Raw genomic sequence first — 15643 nt, forward strand, 5'->3', positions numbered from 1 at the left:
TAGAAAAATCAGTCTTGAGATATTTCTTGGCCCAGTCTTGACGTTTCAACTTGTGTGTCTTGTTCAGTGGTGGTCGTCTTTCAGCCTTTCTTACCTTGGCCATGTCTCTGAGTATTGCACACCTTGTGCTTTTGGGCACTCCAGTGATGTTGCAGCTTGACTTTTCTCAGTTCATGGGCAGTTATTTTGCGCCTTGGTTTCTCCACACGCTTCTTGCGACCCTGTTGACTATTTTGAATGAAACGCTTGATTGTTCGATGATCACGCTTCAGAAGCTTTGCAATTTTAAGAGTGCTGCATCCCTCTGCAAGATATCTCACTATTTTTGACTTTTCTGAGCCTGTCAAGTCCTTCTTTTGACCCATTTTGCCAAAGGAAAGGAAGTTGCCTAATAATTATGCACACCTGATATAGGGTGTTGATGTCATTAGACCACACCCCTTCTCATTACAGAGATGCACATCACCTAATATGCTTAATTGGTAGTAGGCTTTCGAGCCTATACAGCTTGGAGTAAGACAACATGCATAAAGAGGATGATGTGGTCAAAATACTCATTTGCCTAATAATTCTGCACTCCCTGTATATTTATTTAAATGATCTAAGTACTTTTTATTTAATTTAAAAATGGTTTAATAACTTTTAATAACTTTTTGTAAAACTTTTTACAGGCATTAGGGGGACAGCCTGATAGGGGACCCGGTAAGTAGTAGGGACAGTGGGGACGTTCCATGCTGCCCACCGGCGTTTTGGACCGCCCCAAAAATGACGGCATAGAACGCCCGCTGTCCTTAAGGGGGTTAATTGTGCAAAGAAGCGTTGTAGCCACAAATCAAATGGGTTAGTCCCCACAGAATAGACCCTGGGAGGTGAGTGTGATAGGATTATGGGTGGTTAATGGGAGAGGGTGTGTGGGGCAGGCTTTTAGTACGGTATGGTTTGAGGATAGGATTGGAGGGGTTAATGTGATAGGGTGAGTGTGACAGTGCGAGAAGGTGATTTAAATACCTTTTTATTAAGCAATCAATTCCCCGTTGATCGGTGGCCTTGATATCCGGTCTGCAGCTCTACTGTGTACAGAGCTGCAGGCCATTTAGTGTCTTGGGAGTTCGGGTGTCACAGCATTGCCATGGTAACCCACAGCAACACTCAGATTGGCTAGCGATCGCAAGATACTTACCACATGGTCTGCCGCTCGCCACCCTGCGGAGCTGCAGATCAGAGGACTCAACAGGTATCGACCGAGGACTCAGCAGGTTAGTCTGTCCTAAGGTGAGTTAGACGTCCACAAGGTTTCAGTCAGTGCAAGGCCTTACGTGGCCTCATAACAAGAGAGACAGTTTCTGTCTATGCAGCCTTTGCCATACCTCCCCTGGCTGTAATGGACAGCCTGCATGGTACTTTTTTAAAAAAAAATTTCAGTCAAATGTTGGGGGCACACTAAGCTTGAGCTCCGTGCGAGAACCCACTATTAAGCTGCCTTACCGATGGGTATTTCGCCAAAACACTGATTTTAGTGGTGGAGACTATCGGTGTTACCTAGTTCCAACCGATGGGATTTTCGTGCTCTGCAGGACAAGCTGCACACGAGGACAAATCGCGGCCTACCAGCGGGTGCGAGCATGGAAGGCTCCCCAGCTAAAAAAAACCCTGTTGCCCCTCTTTGCCGGTAGGAGTTATCCCGGCGCAAACATACATGCTTGACTTCTGGACAGCAAGAGGAACCGCGCAACTCACCCGCTCATGATACTCAAACACTGCCATGGCACTACACCCAAAATGGCAGCAGCAAAACGCCCTCTGGAGACCTTTGAGACATGGCTTGATGCGGTCTCCAGTGAATTTTTGCAGAAGCTGTGCTGCAGAGTGGCAGAAGCCGCAAGAGAGCAACAGAAGGATGGCAAGCAGCGTAGCTCACCTCCCGACGCCCCATATCTCACGGCTGACAAACATTGGAAACGGTTAGCAGCTTCCAAACCTCTGAAGCCTAACAAGGATTACCTACAAGCTACCTACTCACGCCTCAAGCTGTCCAACGCCCGTTATTACCTTCCTGGGCCAAGGGCCCAAAGGGGGAAGATCCTGGTGCCTAACCCAGACTCTCGGAAGGAGTAGCATCGACCTGAAGTAGTGACCACACCTTCATGAGACCATGCTTGCGGTAGCAGGAGAAACTGGAGCAGTGGGCCTTGCACATGGGCTCTTAAAGTGGCCTGGGGCCGGCAGGGTGGCCAGTCTTGGATTGCTGGAACACTGTTCCTATAAGTGACTCAGATAGCCAGAACGGGTATTGGGTGAAAGCTAACGGCGTTGGGGTGGAAGGTGAAAGTTATAGATCAGGCTAAATATAGCTATTTTTCCTTTTCATTTGAGGTGTATCACCATGGTTCCCCTTGCCCATAGATTTTGAGCATCTTGTCGAAGCATGTTAAGTTCTAATGTTCATTTCACACATATTGGCAACTTTTGTCAGTCTATACACTCAGTTCTGTTAGAGCATACGAATCATTACTCCACTGACATATTACTCATCTTGTACTTACCAGTTCACACCTGGGCATAGCTAGACCACACTACTTAATTTACATAAAAAAGAAGCAGTCACTTATGGGAGATTGTATCACTGTCATTTTATATGGCTTATGAGACATGTTATTGCAGATATCTCTTTTTCTCTCTGTAATGTACTCTCATTGCTTCAATAAAAAGAAAGATTACAAAAAATAATAATTTCAGTCCGATGTTAATTTATTTTAGAAGTTTAACAGACTTCAATCACACACAGTAGGCTCATGCAAGATCTAGCAAGCTACTAACACTGCAGGATATATGAAATTCTAAATTAAACAGACTGTGCAATAAAGGAAGTGTAAACATTAGATCTTACTTTACATTAAGTGATCAAGAAGGTTGAGCAAGTTACAGGCAGTGAGGTGTAACTATTGCTGCATAAGCAAAATGAATGAACTCCTAGAGAATTGATCAGTTAGATTGCATGGGCACAACCTATACACCAAACAGATTCATTAAGCTAAAGTTGTTTTAAAAAAGGTCTTAACACTACATATATACCAAATTTTAAACATCTATTTTACAGTAATTCACTTAGTGATGTCACTTATCTCATGAGCTCACAAATTACTTGACATATACAAATTGCTTTCATCAAGATTTTAATAAAACTTTATGGGAAATTCATTTTTTTTTTCTCATCTATTTCTACAGAATTATTTTGTTTAATGTTGCTAATTATTTTTGGTAAAATCTCAAATACTCTATGGTCTTCACATAATGTAGCTCATTTCCCCCCCTGCATTTTAGAGAAAAGCACAGTACTTATTAAATGCTTTATTGAGTGCCATGTATCTTACAGGAGACACTTTCTATAAATACAGCTTCAGTCACTTTTGGTTTCAGAAATGTGGTTATAGAATATTGCATAACTGAATATCTATCTACTGCTGTTCATCATACAATGTAAGGACAAAATAGCCAAACTTAAAAAGTTCTCTCTCAATTATGCTGTCAGTTCAGCTACTCTGGCCTTACAATTGAAATCCCCTTTGAATTTATTACTTGCATGAGGTGTGCTACTGTCTCTCTCTACTCTTCGTGGTCTTTAAAGCTCTCTCAGTTCTCACTGTTGGATGGCAGAAATCTGAAAGGAAAGAGTTTAAACAAGGCAAGATATCCTTAATGTTATATTTTATGAAATCAGAGGTTTTAAAATGTTTTTGTGTGTTCTGTTTGATGTTGCAGCAGTTGCTTGACTCTCTACATGTAGAAACACACACTGTTATTTTCTGTAATTTCATTAACAAAAGAATGGAAGTCAGCCCACAAACTGCTGTACCTGGCCGCTTTTGCATCATGCCAAGTCCTTCTGCTGCTTACAGATGTTTCCGAAAGGTCTGAGGGTAGGGTGTTAGAAAGTACTTACACTGACAAATGTGTCCAATAATACAAACCCCCTCCCTTTTCTAAAAGCTCAATGAATTGGCTGAGGCTCATGAGCTAGATAGAACCACCACAAGTAAACTAATTATGTATTTTCTTATTTATTTATTTTAAATAGGAGGGCAGTAACCTACATCCTACACTTTGAAAAGAACATTAAAGGGACACTATAGTCACCTGAACAACTTTAGCTTAATGAAGCAGTTTTGGTGTATAGAACATATCCCTGCAGCCTCACTGCTCAATCCTCTGCCATTTAGGAGTTACATCCCTTTGTTTATGAACCCTAGTCACACCTCCCTGCATGTGACTTGCACAGCCTTCCATAAACACTTCCTGTAAAGAGAGCCCTATTTAGGCTCTTTATTGCAAGTTCTGTTTAATTAAGATTTTCTTATCCACTGCTATGTTAATAGCTTGCTGGACCCTGCAAGAGCCTCCTGTATGTGATTAAAGTTCAATTTAGAGATTGAGATACAATTATTTAAGGTAAATTACATCTGTTTGAAAGTGAAACCAGTTGTTTTTTTTTTTTTTCATGCAGGCTCTGTCAATCATAGCCAGGGGAGGTGTGGCTAGGGCTGCATAAATAGAAACAAAGTGATTTAACTACTAAATGACAGTGAATTGAGCAGTGAAACTGCAGGGGAATGATCTATACACTAAAACTGATTTATTTAGCTAAAGTAATTTAGGTGACTATAGTGTTCCTTTAAAATTAAAATTTCTTTAGAAGTTAGTATTCCTTTAACAATTACAGTTTTAACTATTTGTTGATGAAGTGCTGTCACCAAAATGAACTCAGAAAGGAAGATTCAAATAAAGCCACTGCCAACATTTAATTGCACACACCATGGACTTACGCAAGGACACTACAGCAGAACAACAACTTTGTAATGAACTACTAGAACAAGACAGTATTACAGTGTCACAAAAGTATGATGGATCTAAATTAATACAAAAACAGGTTTGCAAGTACCATTTAAATTTGAGATTAAGTATTAAGTAAAATTAAGTATTGTAATAGTCATTTGTATATCGCTTTACAAATTTAGGAATTCCATGCATCAGGAATCATGTCTGTCAAATAACCTATGTATTTCTGTCTGTATGGGTAAGACAGAATATTTGAATCAATTTATCCCCCCCAAAAATAAAGAATTGTTGGGAGTCTCATATTTGGTATACTCGTGTATATGAAGCAAGCATGGAATTATGGGATCTTATTCTCTGAACAGCAAGTTAACAGATCCATAGGTATACCCCTTCTTCTGTCCGCTGCTTACACCCGTACGGCCAACTCACGCTTGCAGGACTTCTCGTGGGCAGCTCCCTTCCTATGGAATAACCTGCCTTCCGCCATCAGACTTTCCCCTAGTCTTCAATCGTTTAAGCAGTGCCTTAAAAATGGCTTACGTGTAAAACAGTACCCCCTATGTACAGGGTTTATGGTGTTTTGGGAAGTTACTGTGTCAATTATAGCATGTTAAATATTTTTATATTTTTCACATTGAAATTCGCCAGATTGGTTAGGTTGCCTTTGAGACCATATGGTAGCCCTGGCCAAAGTTAGTGTTAATATTTTTTTGTGTGTGAAAAATACAAAAAAACTAATTTGAATGCCAATTTTAGCCAGTGTTTGCGACTAAGTGGCTACTGAAAAAGACTGGACATACCCCATTTGCATTACCTTAGGTTGTCTAAGTGGCGAGATTGGTCAAATTCTACTTTTGCAAATGGTATGCCATCATGTGGGTAATTCTCATTCCTGGGCTACCATACGGTCTCAAAAGCAACGTAACCAATCTGGCGAATTTCAATGTGAAAAAACTGAAACGCAAGCCTTATATTTGACTCCGTAACTTTTGAAACCACCATAAAACCTGTACATGAGGGGTACTGTTGTACTCTGGAGACTTCGCTGACCACAAATATTAGTGTTTCAAAGCAGTAATACGTATTACAAGAATAGCATCCGTGTAAGTGCCATTTGTTTCTGAAAAATGCAAACAATTTAACTTTCACAGACAATATCATCATTGTAATACATTTTACTCTTTTAAAACACTAATATTTGTGTTCAGCAAAGTCTTCCAAGTAAAAGAGTACCCCCCCATGTACAGGTTGTTTGGTGTCTTGGAAAGTTACAGGGTTAAATATAATGCTAGCAAATTCAATTCCCTGGACCTTCGGCCTGGGTTATCAGGCAGGTCCCGCAAATTGTAATTAATAAAATGACCTAATTATGTAAAATTATTACATAAATATATATATATATATATATATATACACATACACACACACACACACGTGTGTGTGTGTGTGTATATATGTATATAAAATAAAAATTAAAAAAGCTGCAGGCCACCATTGGAACCTTAATTGAGCCCAGGCCCTAGTCTTTCAACAAATGAGTAATCAGACGGTTTACATGCCACACAAGTTATTTTGTTAGGTTTGTTTCTAAGTAATCATGATAAGCTCATGTTTGATATCTTGTAGTGGGAACAGAGACACTCTGCAAGTGTTAATTTCCATGGTAATTAGGTTTAAAAGCGCTTGCACGTCTCACTAGTCTGCATGGAAATGGACAAAAGACAAGGCTATGCACCTGGCTCTAGCAGAGATGTGGCTGTGGAGAACAAGGGACCTACATAGTTCCATAGTAATCAAAGTTGAAATGTTAAAAATAAAATCTGATAGTGAATATAAATCAGACCAAATGTCTGCAGACAGTTTCTTATTTAGTTACACAAAAAGCATATTTTATATATATATTTTCATATTCCTTTTCTTCTCATTTAACCGGATCTCTCTCTCTCCATACATATACACACACACACACACACACACACACACACACACACACACACACACACACAACTCTGAATGACTTCTAGGAATTGGAATACAAAAGCAGCAAGGAAGACAATCTTAGACACCCCTCTATTTTAGATATATTTGCTTGGGATGTTTTGTGGGATATTTTTGGGTTTTTATTTAGATCAACTAGAAGACAAACTCAAAATTTGTTTTTACTTAACTTATGTCCACTACGACCTTTTACCAGGGCCAGATTAAGAGCCCTTTGGGCCTGGTGCTGACAAATACGACGTGCCTAATTACAGAATCTTATCGACAGAAAACACTAAAACAGTCATACCTCCCAAGCGTCATGTATCTGGTGGTGGTGCTGGAGGGAAACTCACAGGATTTAGCAATCAGAAAACACATACCCTATGCTAACCTCTCGCTTTCATCTTGCAAGTAAATCCATACCCCCTAACATCAGTGTCCGCTGAAGCAGGATGTCGGTGGGCAGAGTAAAAGGCTGGACCACTGACGGGAATCACTTAACCAGAATTGCCAAAAGGGGCGAACATGCACATAAAGCGTCCAAGTCTGCCCGAAGAATTAGAAGGTCAGCCTGGTGTAAATGCATGTCAGGCTGCCTGCCAATCATGCAGACTAGCCAGCAAAAGGCATACCATGCAGACAGCACCCTGAGCTTGGCATAAATGCGTCTATGATATGCTCGCTCCATGCTTTCAAGAACAGTCCCTTAGCACTCACTTGTCCACTACTCTACTTACTAGGAGGCTGAAGCTCATGTTATACGGTCTGGGACAGAGGAAAGGTGTATGTAGTAAATGTAGAAGAAAGGAAACATGCCACAGTGATAGAGACTGAAGCAGCAAGAGCATTTACATAGCATGCAAAATCAGCTTTAACTTAACTAATTTCTTTGTCAGGTCACACAGGTTGTGTTTCCCTACATCCCTCTTAAGTTTTCATACTTAAAGGAACACTCCACACCCCAAAAGCACTCGCTGAAGTGCTTTATGGGTGAGGATCACCCTAGCTTAATTCCCAGTATATAAAAAGGTTTGATTTTTGTGAGAAATTAAATTAACCAGGGAACCCCTCCCCCCCGCAAAAACAGCCAGAGAGGATTCCTTCCTACTTCCGTTAGCTCCCCTGAGCTAACGAAAGTAGCAGGCACGCTCTACTTGAGTGTTCCAGCCTCCCCTCCCTCACAGGCCTCATACCAGCTCATCAGCTTGGGGCCAAGTCATAGGCTTCTCAAAGAGGAGCCACTGATTGGTTATTTCCCTGTGAAGATACTGAAAGGGTCTACCGAGAAATAAAGGGGAGGGCTTACAAAGGATGCAGTCATAAGAACTGCAGCTTTTGTAATCTCTTTTATACTATACTCCCAATAAATACATGTATAAAAATATGCATGTATTCTTGGGGGTATATCTAATAAACTGATGTGTGTTTTTAAACCTTTTTTTTTTTTTTTTTTAAAGTGTGGAGTGGTCCTTCAAGCAAGAGCATGAGAAGAGAATTTTTTTTATCTTTTCTTTATTTTTAACAATGTGCCTATTCCATGAGCATGGGCCTGGAGTTGCAGCTCGATCAGCCCATATGTTAATCTGGCCCTGCCTCTTACCTGTAAGAACTCACCGGAAAGGAAGGTGTGTGTGTATATATATATATATCTTGCAGAAAGCGCCATTATCTTGCTTCAGCAGTTCCAGAGCTGCATATTTTGCTAGGTTTAGGCAAGCTAATTATGTGAAATAGCCTACATATTTCCTGACATTTTGATTTGACCTTACATACTACTATGTATTATTCCCAACAAGTCAGTTTTGAAGACAGTGATGGTACCAACACAACAACCAAAGTTTAAATAAAGACAGACAAGAAAGGTGACCAACAACTGAACATTCACAGCACCAGTGTTTTGTACATGAGTATTCCATACATTATCAAACTTTGCATTTATGTTACAAAAAGTTTGGGATGATGCTGTAAAGTAATGATACTGCTCCTATATTCGGTCAGTGAGAATGCAACTGTGTATCAGCATTTTGCCACAATCACCGGAATGCTTAAACAGATTAAAACTCAAATGTAAACCCCTCTACAAAGTCAGAAGTGTTTGTGTTTTCCTTTATTTTTTAATGTTTTTATTAAGGGACTAATTGATTTAATATAAAGAGCAACCATAGACATATTTGAATAACATACGAACAAATCATTTAACCAGTTCAGAACTTGGGCGTATAATGCAGCAAAATACAAGACATCTTAACACCAAAAGGCTCTGGCAATATTAAAAGGTCAGTAACCATATGTGTTGGGTTAAAAAGCAGTGCAAAAAGCCTTGCATTCGATCAACTGCAAATAAAATCACTGCTAATCAGGTAAACAGCGTGTATAATGAGAAATACAGAGAAAGCTATGGAAAACTGAGCTTTATACTACAGCTTGAGTTTTCTTCATCTACTTACAAAAGTAAGAAAGAAGACATTTGACTTATTTATAATGTAAAGTTGTAATGGAAGAATCCAAATGAAAACCGTGCAACGTAACGGTTCATTGCTCTACTTTAAAAAAGTTACACCTCCCCATCATTTTGTTTTGGATTACAGTCAAGATTTTACAGACTGCAGGTTATTATCCAAAACATGCCCATTTTAGAGGCTATTTTTATAGAACAATGTCATACATTTTAGCAAGATTTTATTTCAATTATAGACCAGTCATATGTAACTACATGGGTTTTTTGCTTTTGGCAATAAAGGGCTGGGTATCATACAATAGAATGTAAACTGTGCAGCAACATGTTTTGGAGCATTGCATCTCGGATAGCAGGCAGGTTCACATAGAAAGAAAATGAACAATTTACAGAGGTCTGGATTACCATTATGAAATAATTTAACATACTAAATATGGGAGCTCTAAAGCAAAACTTAAAGAGGCACTAAAAGTACCATGCGGTCATGGTGCTTAAAGTGCGCCTTTAACAAAATCCATCTGATTTACAGTTAAACTGTAGAAATGGTGTCTACATCAATTTCCAAAGTCTAAATGAGGTGACTGATATGCTTGTCTTATATTTCACACTACCAAGATCGATAGAGTTGAAAAAAAAAAAAAAAAAAATCCAACAACTTTAGAGAATAAACAATTCTTAAATAAAGGGGGTTTACAAGCATTCCATATTCTGGCACACTCAGTTGCATCTCACATGTGGACAAACACCACATACACGAGAACAGTGGCAGGATTGGGATTTCCTGACCACCTTCAAAGATAATCAGCAGCTACTGTTGCACTGCATTGTGATGGTTTCTCTTTTAAGTCTTTTCTTGAGGTCACCAGCATTTTTTGAATTGGTGCTGTCTGGTCCACATTCAATCCTTTTGGTCGCCTATCTTCTTCACAGACAAAAAATTTCATGACTGCTATCCATTTAGCAAATAAACAACCACCTCATAAGTGGACATCATTATCGCCGTATTAGGAATTTGTCTGACCAGATGTGTCGTTAGGCCACGATAAAGTGATCCATAGCCTTCTTCTTTGACAACCAGTGACAATGTCTGGAAAAAGGATCGGTATTTTGTCCCCTCTTCACGTAGCCTCGTTCGTACAACCTCTGCAACACAAAATGTTTACAATTTAAAATAAAAAAAAAAAACCCCCACAAAATTAGGCTTTTTTAAATTTGTAAAACAAAACATATTTTGCATTGGTGTAGATCAGTGGTTCCCAACCCAGTCCTTAAGTACCCCCTAACAGTCCAGGATTTAGGGATTACCCAGGTATGTCCAAGGTGTTTTTAGAAAAGGGGAAAACAAAAAATCACTTTAAATACAACAGGGTAATCCCTAAATCCTGGACTGGTAGGGGGTACTTAAGGACTGGGTTGGGAACCACTGATCTACACCAATGCAAAATATGTTTTGTGTAGATGGGAAAAAAAAACAAACAAAAAAAACAACATACCCATAAATAGCATTTTCATCACAGATGGGAATGTCACCATCAACATGGCTACAATTATATATTACTTAGCGATGGTTTGTTTAGAGACAAATAAGCATTGGGATAATCCAATGCATCGACAAACACTTTGTAAAATAATTTAAAGAAACATATACCAGTATATACACCTCCCCAATGTGATCACAGCAAAAATGAGTAATATTACCAATATAAAACTTGACTGTAATACAAACAGCGTAGAGCTTGATTGGGATTTAGACTCTACGTTTTTTTTGTTTTTTATTTGTGTTTATTTTTTTCTTGTTTTAGTCTATATCCCAATCAAGCTCTATGCTGTTTGTATTACAGTCAAGTTTTATATTGGTAATATTACTCATTTTTGCTGTGATCACATTGGGGAGGTGTATATACTGGTATATGTTTCTTTAAATTGTATTACGAATATCTGGTGCATAAGGGAAGCACTAGGGTACTGGTTACACCACTTATTGTATATTTTCACTATATACGAAACGGTCATAATTTCAGTGAAGCGCCTACGCACTATTTTACACTTTGTACAATGGTTACGTCCATGTAGCAATGTTTCACTGATAAAAGGATTCTCAAACATTAAATGTTTCATTCAGAAGACACACTAATAAATTTACACAATAAAAGTCTGATCAGATACATTTCCACATGAATAAATTCAATGTGTAATTAAACCTCAATGTAGAAGAATTTCTTTCAGCACATTTTTGAAAGATGCAGGCTATATCGATAGTTATCAAGCACAAAAATAGATAAATACATGTGTTTTGTCACTACAGAGCGTCAACATAACCCACTCATACAGATGTGCATAATGAGTATTTTCTCAAACAAATACTACTTATTGCAAATATGTGAAATAGTAAACGGTTAGCGTAAACAGTATGGTTAGCATTCTACATGGAAAAAAATTAAATTACAATTTTTAAGATGAAAGGGACAAGATATTATTATTATTATTATTATCGCCATTTATATAGCGCCAACAGATTCCGTAGCACTTTACAATATTATGAGAGGGGATTTAGCTATAAATAGGACAATTACAAATAAACTTACAGGAACAATAGGTTGAAGAGGACCCTGCTCAATCAAGCTTACATTCTATAGGAGGTGGGGTGTAAAACACATTAGGACAGGAATCTTAACTGCACTCATGTGTAAACAGCTTTCCACAGAAAACAGACTCATTTGTCTTAGTTGTTCATAAAGAATGAAGATGTAAAACATACAGGGACCACTAGATGGCAACATTACAACAGTTTATATAAAAACTATAGCTTGTAAAGTACTGCACTGGGTATTCTTACCATGTGGGTAGGCTATGGAGGTGGCACATGTTTTGGAAGTTGCTGCTGCCAACATTAGTCCAACAAAGTCTGAAGCCTCTTTTACAGATTCATCCTCATCATCAATGGCTGACGCAACCTTATGTTCCAGCAGTTTTCGCTTAATACTTTCATAAATTACAAAATGGATGACAGTTTCAGAGATGCCAGCATAAGAGGCAGACATTCCCCTGTAAAAACCCTTAAGGCCATCAACTTGATATACTTTTTGAATGCACTCCAAAGCACTCATTCTTCTTTCACCGCGATTTCTAGAAGGAAGAAGAACCAAAGAAGACTCTACATAAGTCACTATTTCACAAATTGCCTGCAGTATGAGTAAGGTTATCTTCTTTTTATTTATTTATTTTTAGCAGCTTTTATATTGCATCGTAGAAAGGAAAATATTACAGTGAAACACACAGCACACATTCTACGTTTTCTAAGCACACATTCTAAGTTTTGTTTTGGTCAAAAGCAAGTCTGGTTTTATTTTGTTAAGGGCTTCTCTCTACAGATCTCTTAAGGGCTTCTCTCATACAGATTATATAATTCTGTCCTTGAAAAAGCAATATGTAATTATATTTGCACATCAAGTGCAAAAAAAAGAAAAGCAAAATCGATTTGTATAACAGCCCTGCATGAACCCTTACACTACACTAAGCATAACCCAAAAGGAGTCCCTCTGCTGACATCATTACGGACACCTGCAGATGGATATCCCAGCACACACAGTATGGAAGTATGGAGAGCACTGTAATCACGCTCTGTGTAAATTTAGGACAAGAGTAAATCTCCCTCACGTGTTACTGCTTGATGTCCATGCTTTCCAACCTTTGTACTTAAAGAAAAAAAAAAAAAAAAAAAAAACACAAATGTCATGATTTAATTGTCAATTAGAAATATATTTCGGAGACAGAAAAACAGAAAGACTGCATGCAATGTCACTGAAATTTCATTACAATCCGAGAATATAAAATAAAACCATCTTTTATCGTTTTATGAAAGTGCGTAGTTTTGGCAAAAGGAGAAGTAAAATACAGCTTCTAGCACCACATCTTGCCATTTCCCATCAACTCTTTGCACATGCGCAAAAATCTGTTACTGATCTAGAATACCATTTTCAGTGTTCCACTGACATGGTTCATTACAGCATTGAGCCTCACTTGGTTCTGCCCGCAATGCTTGGAGGTTTTGATTACCGTTTTCTAGCCCACTCAAATACTTATAGGTGGTGTATTCTGGATTTGTGCTGCCCTAGGCACAACTAAATTCGGCACCCCCTTAACTAAATTTGCCCCACCAATTTCGTGTCAATGCCTTTTTTTTTTTGACTTACAGACACACACACACTGTCACAAACATACGCACATACACACAGATATTTTCTCATACACTCACCAATTAAGATCTTAAATAATTATTTAAAAGGACATATCTCGCTCATCGCCCGGCAAGAATATTAGTACTTTAACACCTAGGAGGGCCCCTAAGGTGGCAGCCTACTCTTGGGCCCACTAAGACACAAGGCAAACAAGGCATTTGCCTGGGCACTTGGGGCAGCGTTTTTTGCCGCCCTAGGCAAATACCTAGTGGTAAATACAGCCCTGCTTCTTATAGAGGATGAGATGCATGTGTGTTGCGCATCATAGAAGTTTTCCATTGCAGGATTAATGCTACAGGGCCACTGCATCCTCACCACGTAATTGAGATTACGTAAATAAGAACTCTTGTTGGGGTCTTTACATTTTTTTTTATTTTTTTTTATTAGTACAATCACAGCTTTAAACATGCAATATATTATACATTTCTGATTACATTGCTGCTCTATAACGAACACATTAGTCCATAATTAGACATGCTCAAAAGTAACAACATTAATATAGTTGAAGGAAAACAGTCTGACTTTTACCTTGCATCAAGCTGCAGTCGAGTCTTAATTAACCAAATAGGATTGGTGGCTGTAATTGCGGTGAAACCTAAAGAAGGAATTTAGAAATAGAATTAGAAAGACCTTTACTTAAAAATAATAAATACCAGACATATATATAAAAAATAAACTATATAACCGGTTGTGAATGGTTTTAGAAATAAGGCAAATCAATGTATTCAAACTGGGGATACATAGGTCACAAAAATTGATACTGCTTATAAAAAAAACCATGCTGGATTACAATTTTACTTGGAAATTTAAATTTATCCTACTGGTGGATCTCAACCTGCTCTTACCTATTTGTCCCCATCACAAAATTCAAGGACCGTAGGCAGTCCTTAATATTTCTAACATTTGTAGCACTGCATCTGTTATTGTGGCAATAGTATTTAACTATATATTCGGTTAGTGAAAATGCTAAATGTGCAGAAATAGAAAACTTATTAATATATATTTCCACACCCACAACAAAAACCTTAATATATGGTTATATAAAACACAAAATAAGTTTATTTTTTATTTTATTTTTTTAATCTAAACAGTTCTAAAATAAAGATCATGTTTAAATTGCCTTTACAGGCTTACAAAAAACAAACAAAAAAAAACTATAAAAATGACACACAAAATTGGAATTTAATTTATTTTTACTTTTGCAAAGTTCATATTTTATGCAAAATATTATCGCATGGTTTTAAAAACGGATAAAACAAGAACAGAGAAATTCCATCATTGGTAGTATTAAATGAAGTAAGAATAAAGATAGTTTATAGAATACAGTTTGTGAGAAATGAAAACAAAAAGGTTTTACAGAAAAATAAGGCATGATCCATGCAGTGGAGTTAAATATGGAGTGATCAATGCAAATCTATCATTTTGTCCTATATTTGTGAGAAACTTATGATGCCATTCATTCACTCAAAATATAAAACTAATAAAAATAAAAACATGAATAAAAAATGTAAATGCATAGCAAATCAGATGCTTTAGCCCATGTGGAATAATTATTCCAATCGCTGGCAAGATCACAGAAAAATTTGAAATATGACCGCCACTTGAGGCAATGGAAACTCAGAAGGTTAGTGGGATTCTAATATATTTTATAAACCTTATTAGCAATTTCATTTACATTCTGAAACTAAAGAAAAGAGTGAGTGAGTGTGTCCAACCACTACAAGGAAACCCCCTGCAAGTGTTTGACAAGCTAATATTTCTAAGAATTCAAGACATTGCACAATTACATAGTTTGTAGAGCTGTGGTGACCTAACACCACATCAGAATATCATAAAAGGTGTTAGTCTTGCTTGCTAGGACTGCTCTTAAAAAAATTCACCGTTTTATTTTTTTTTTACAAAAAGCAATAAAAAACTAAAACAAACATCGTAGAAGTGGTGTTTTATAACGTCTGACAATACTGTAGAACATTTAGAATGGAGTATTTTAGCATTTTTGGGTTACTATTATTTTAATGGAATGTGTTTTGATCCTCACACCAGGGAAACTTTCCAAACTGCTAAGGAAGTATTGGTGGTAGAAGTACAACACGTGCAATTTTCCTAGAGATATTTTCTTCCCCATCCACTATATTTT

General features: G+C 37.7%; 1 protein-coding gene across 1 annotated transcript in view; it reads right to left on the reverse strand.

The window, feature by feature from the left end:
• Positions 1-9244: 9244 nt before the first annotated feature.
• The window catches only part of SLC25A36 (solute carrier family 25 member 36), a 44876-nt gene continuing 38477 nt past the window's right edge, over positions 9245-15643 (reverse strand). The window contains exons 5-7 of the mRNA XM_063442468.1: positions 14035-14101; positions 12105-12394; positions 9245-10411 (exon numbers count right to left, since the gene is read on the reverse strand). Of these exons, the coding sequence (XP_063298538.1) occupies positions 10218-10411; positions 12105-12394; positions 14035-14101 (551 nt within the window). The 3' untranslated portion in view covers positions 9245-10217. The remainder of the gene's footprint in view (positions 10412-12104; positions 12395-14034; positions 14102-15643) is intronic.

The sequence above is a fragment of the Pelobates fuscus genome, chromosome 2 (genome assembly GCF_036172605.1).
Source record: "Pelobates fuscus isolate aPelFus1 chromosome 2, aPelFus1.pri, whole genome shotgun sequence".
NCBI lineage: Eukaryota > Metazoa > Chordata > Amphibia > Anura > Pelobatidae > Pelobates > Pelobates fuscus.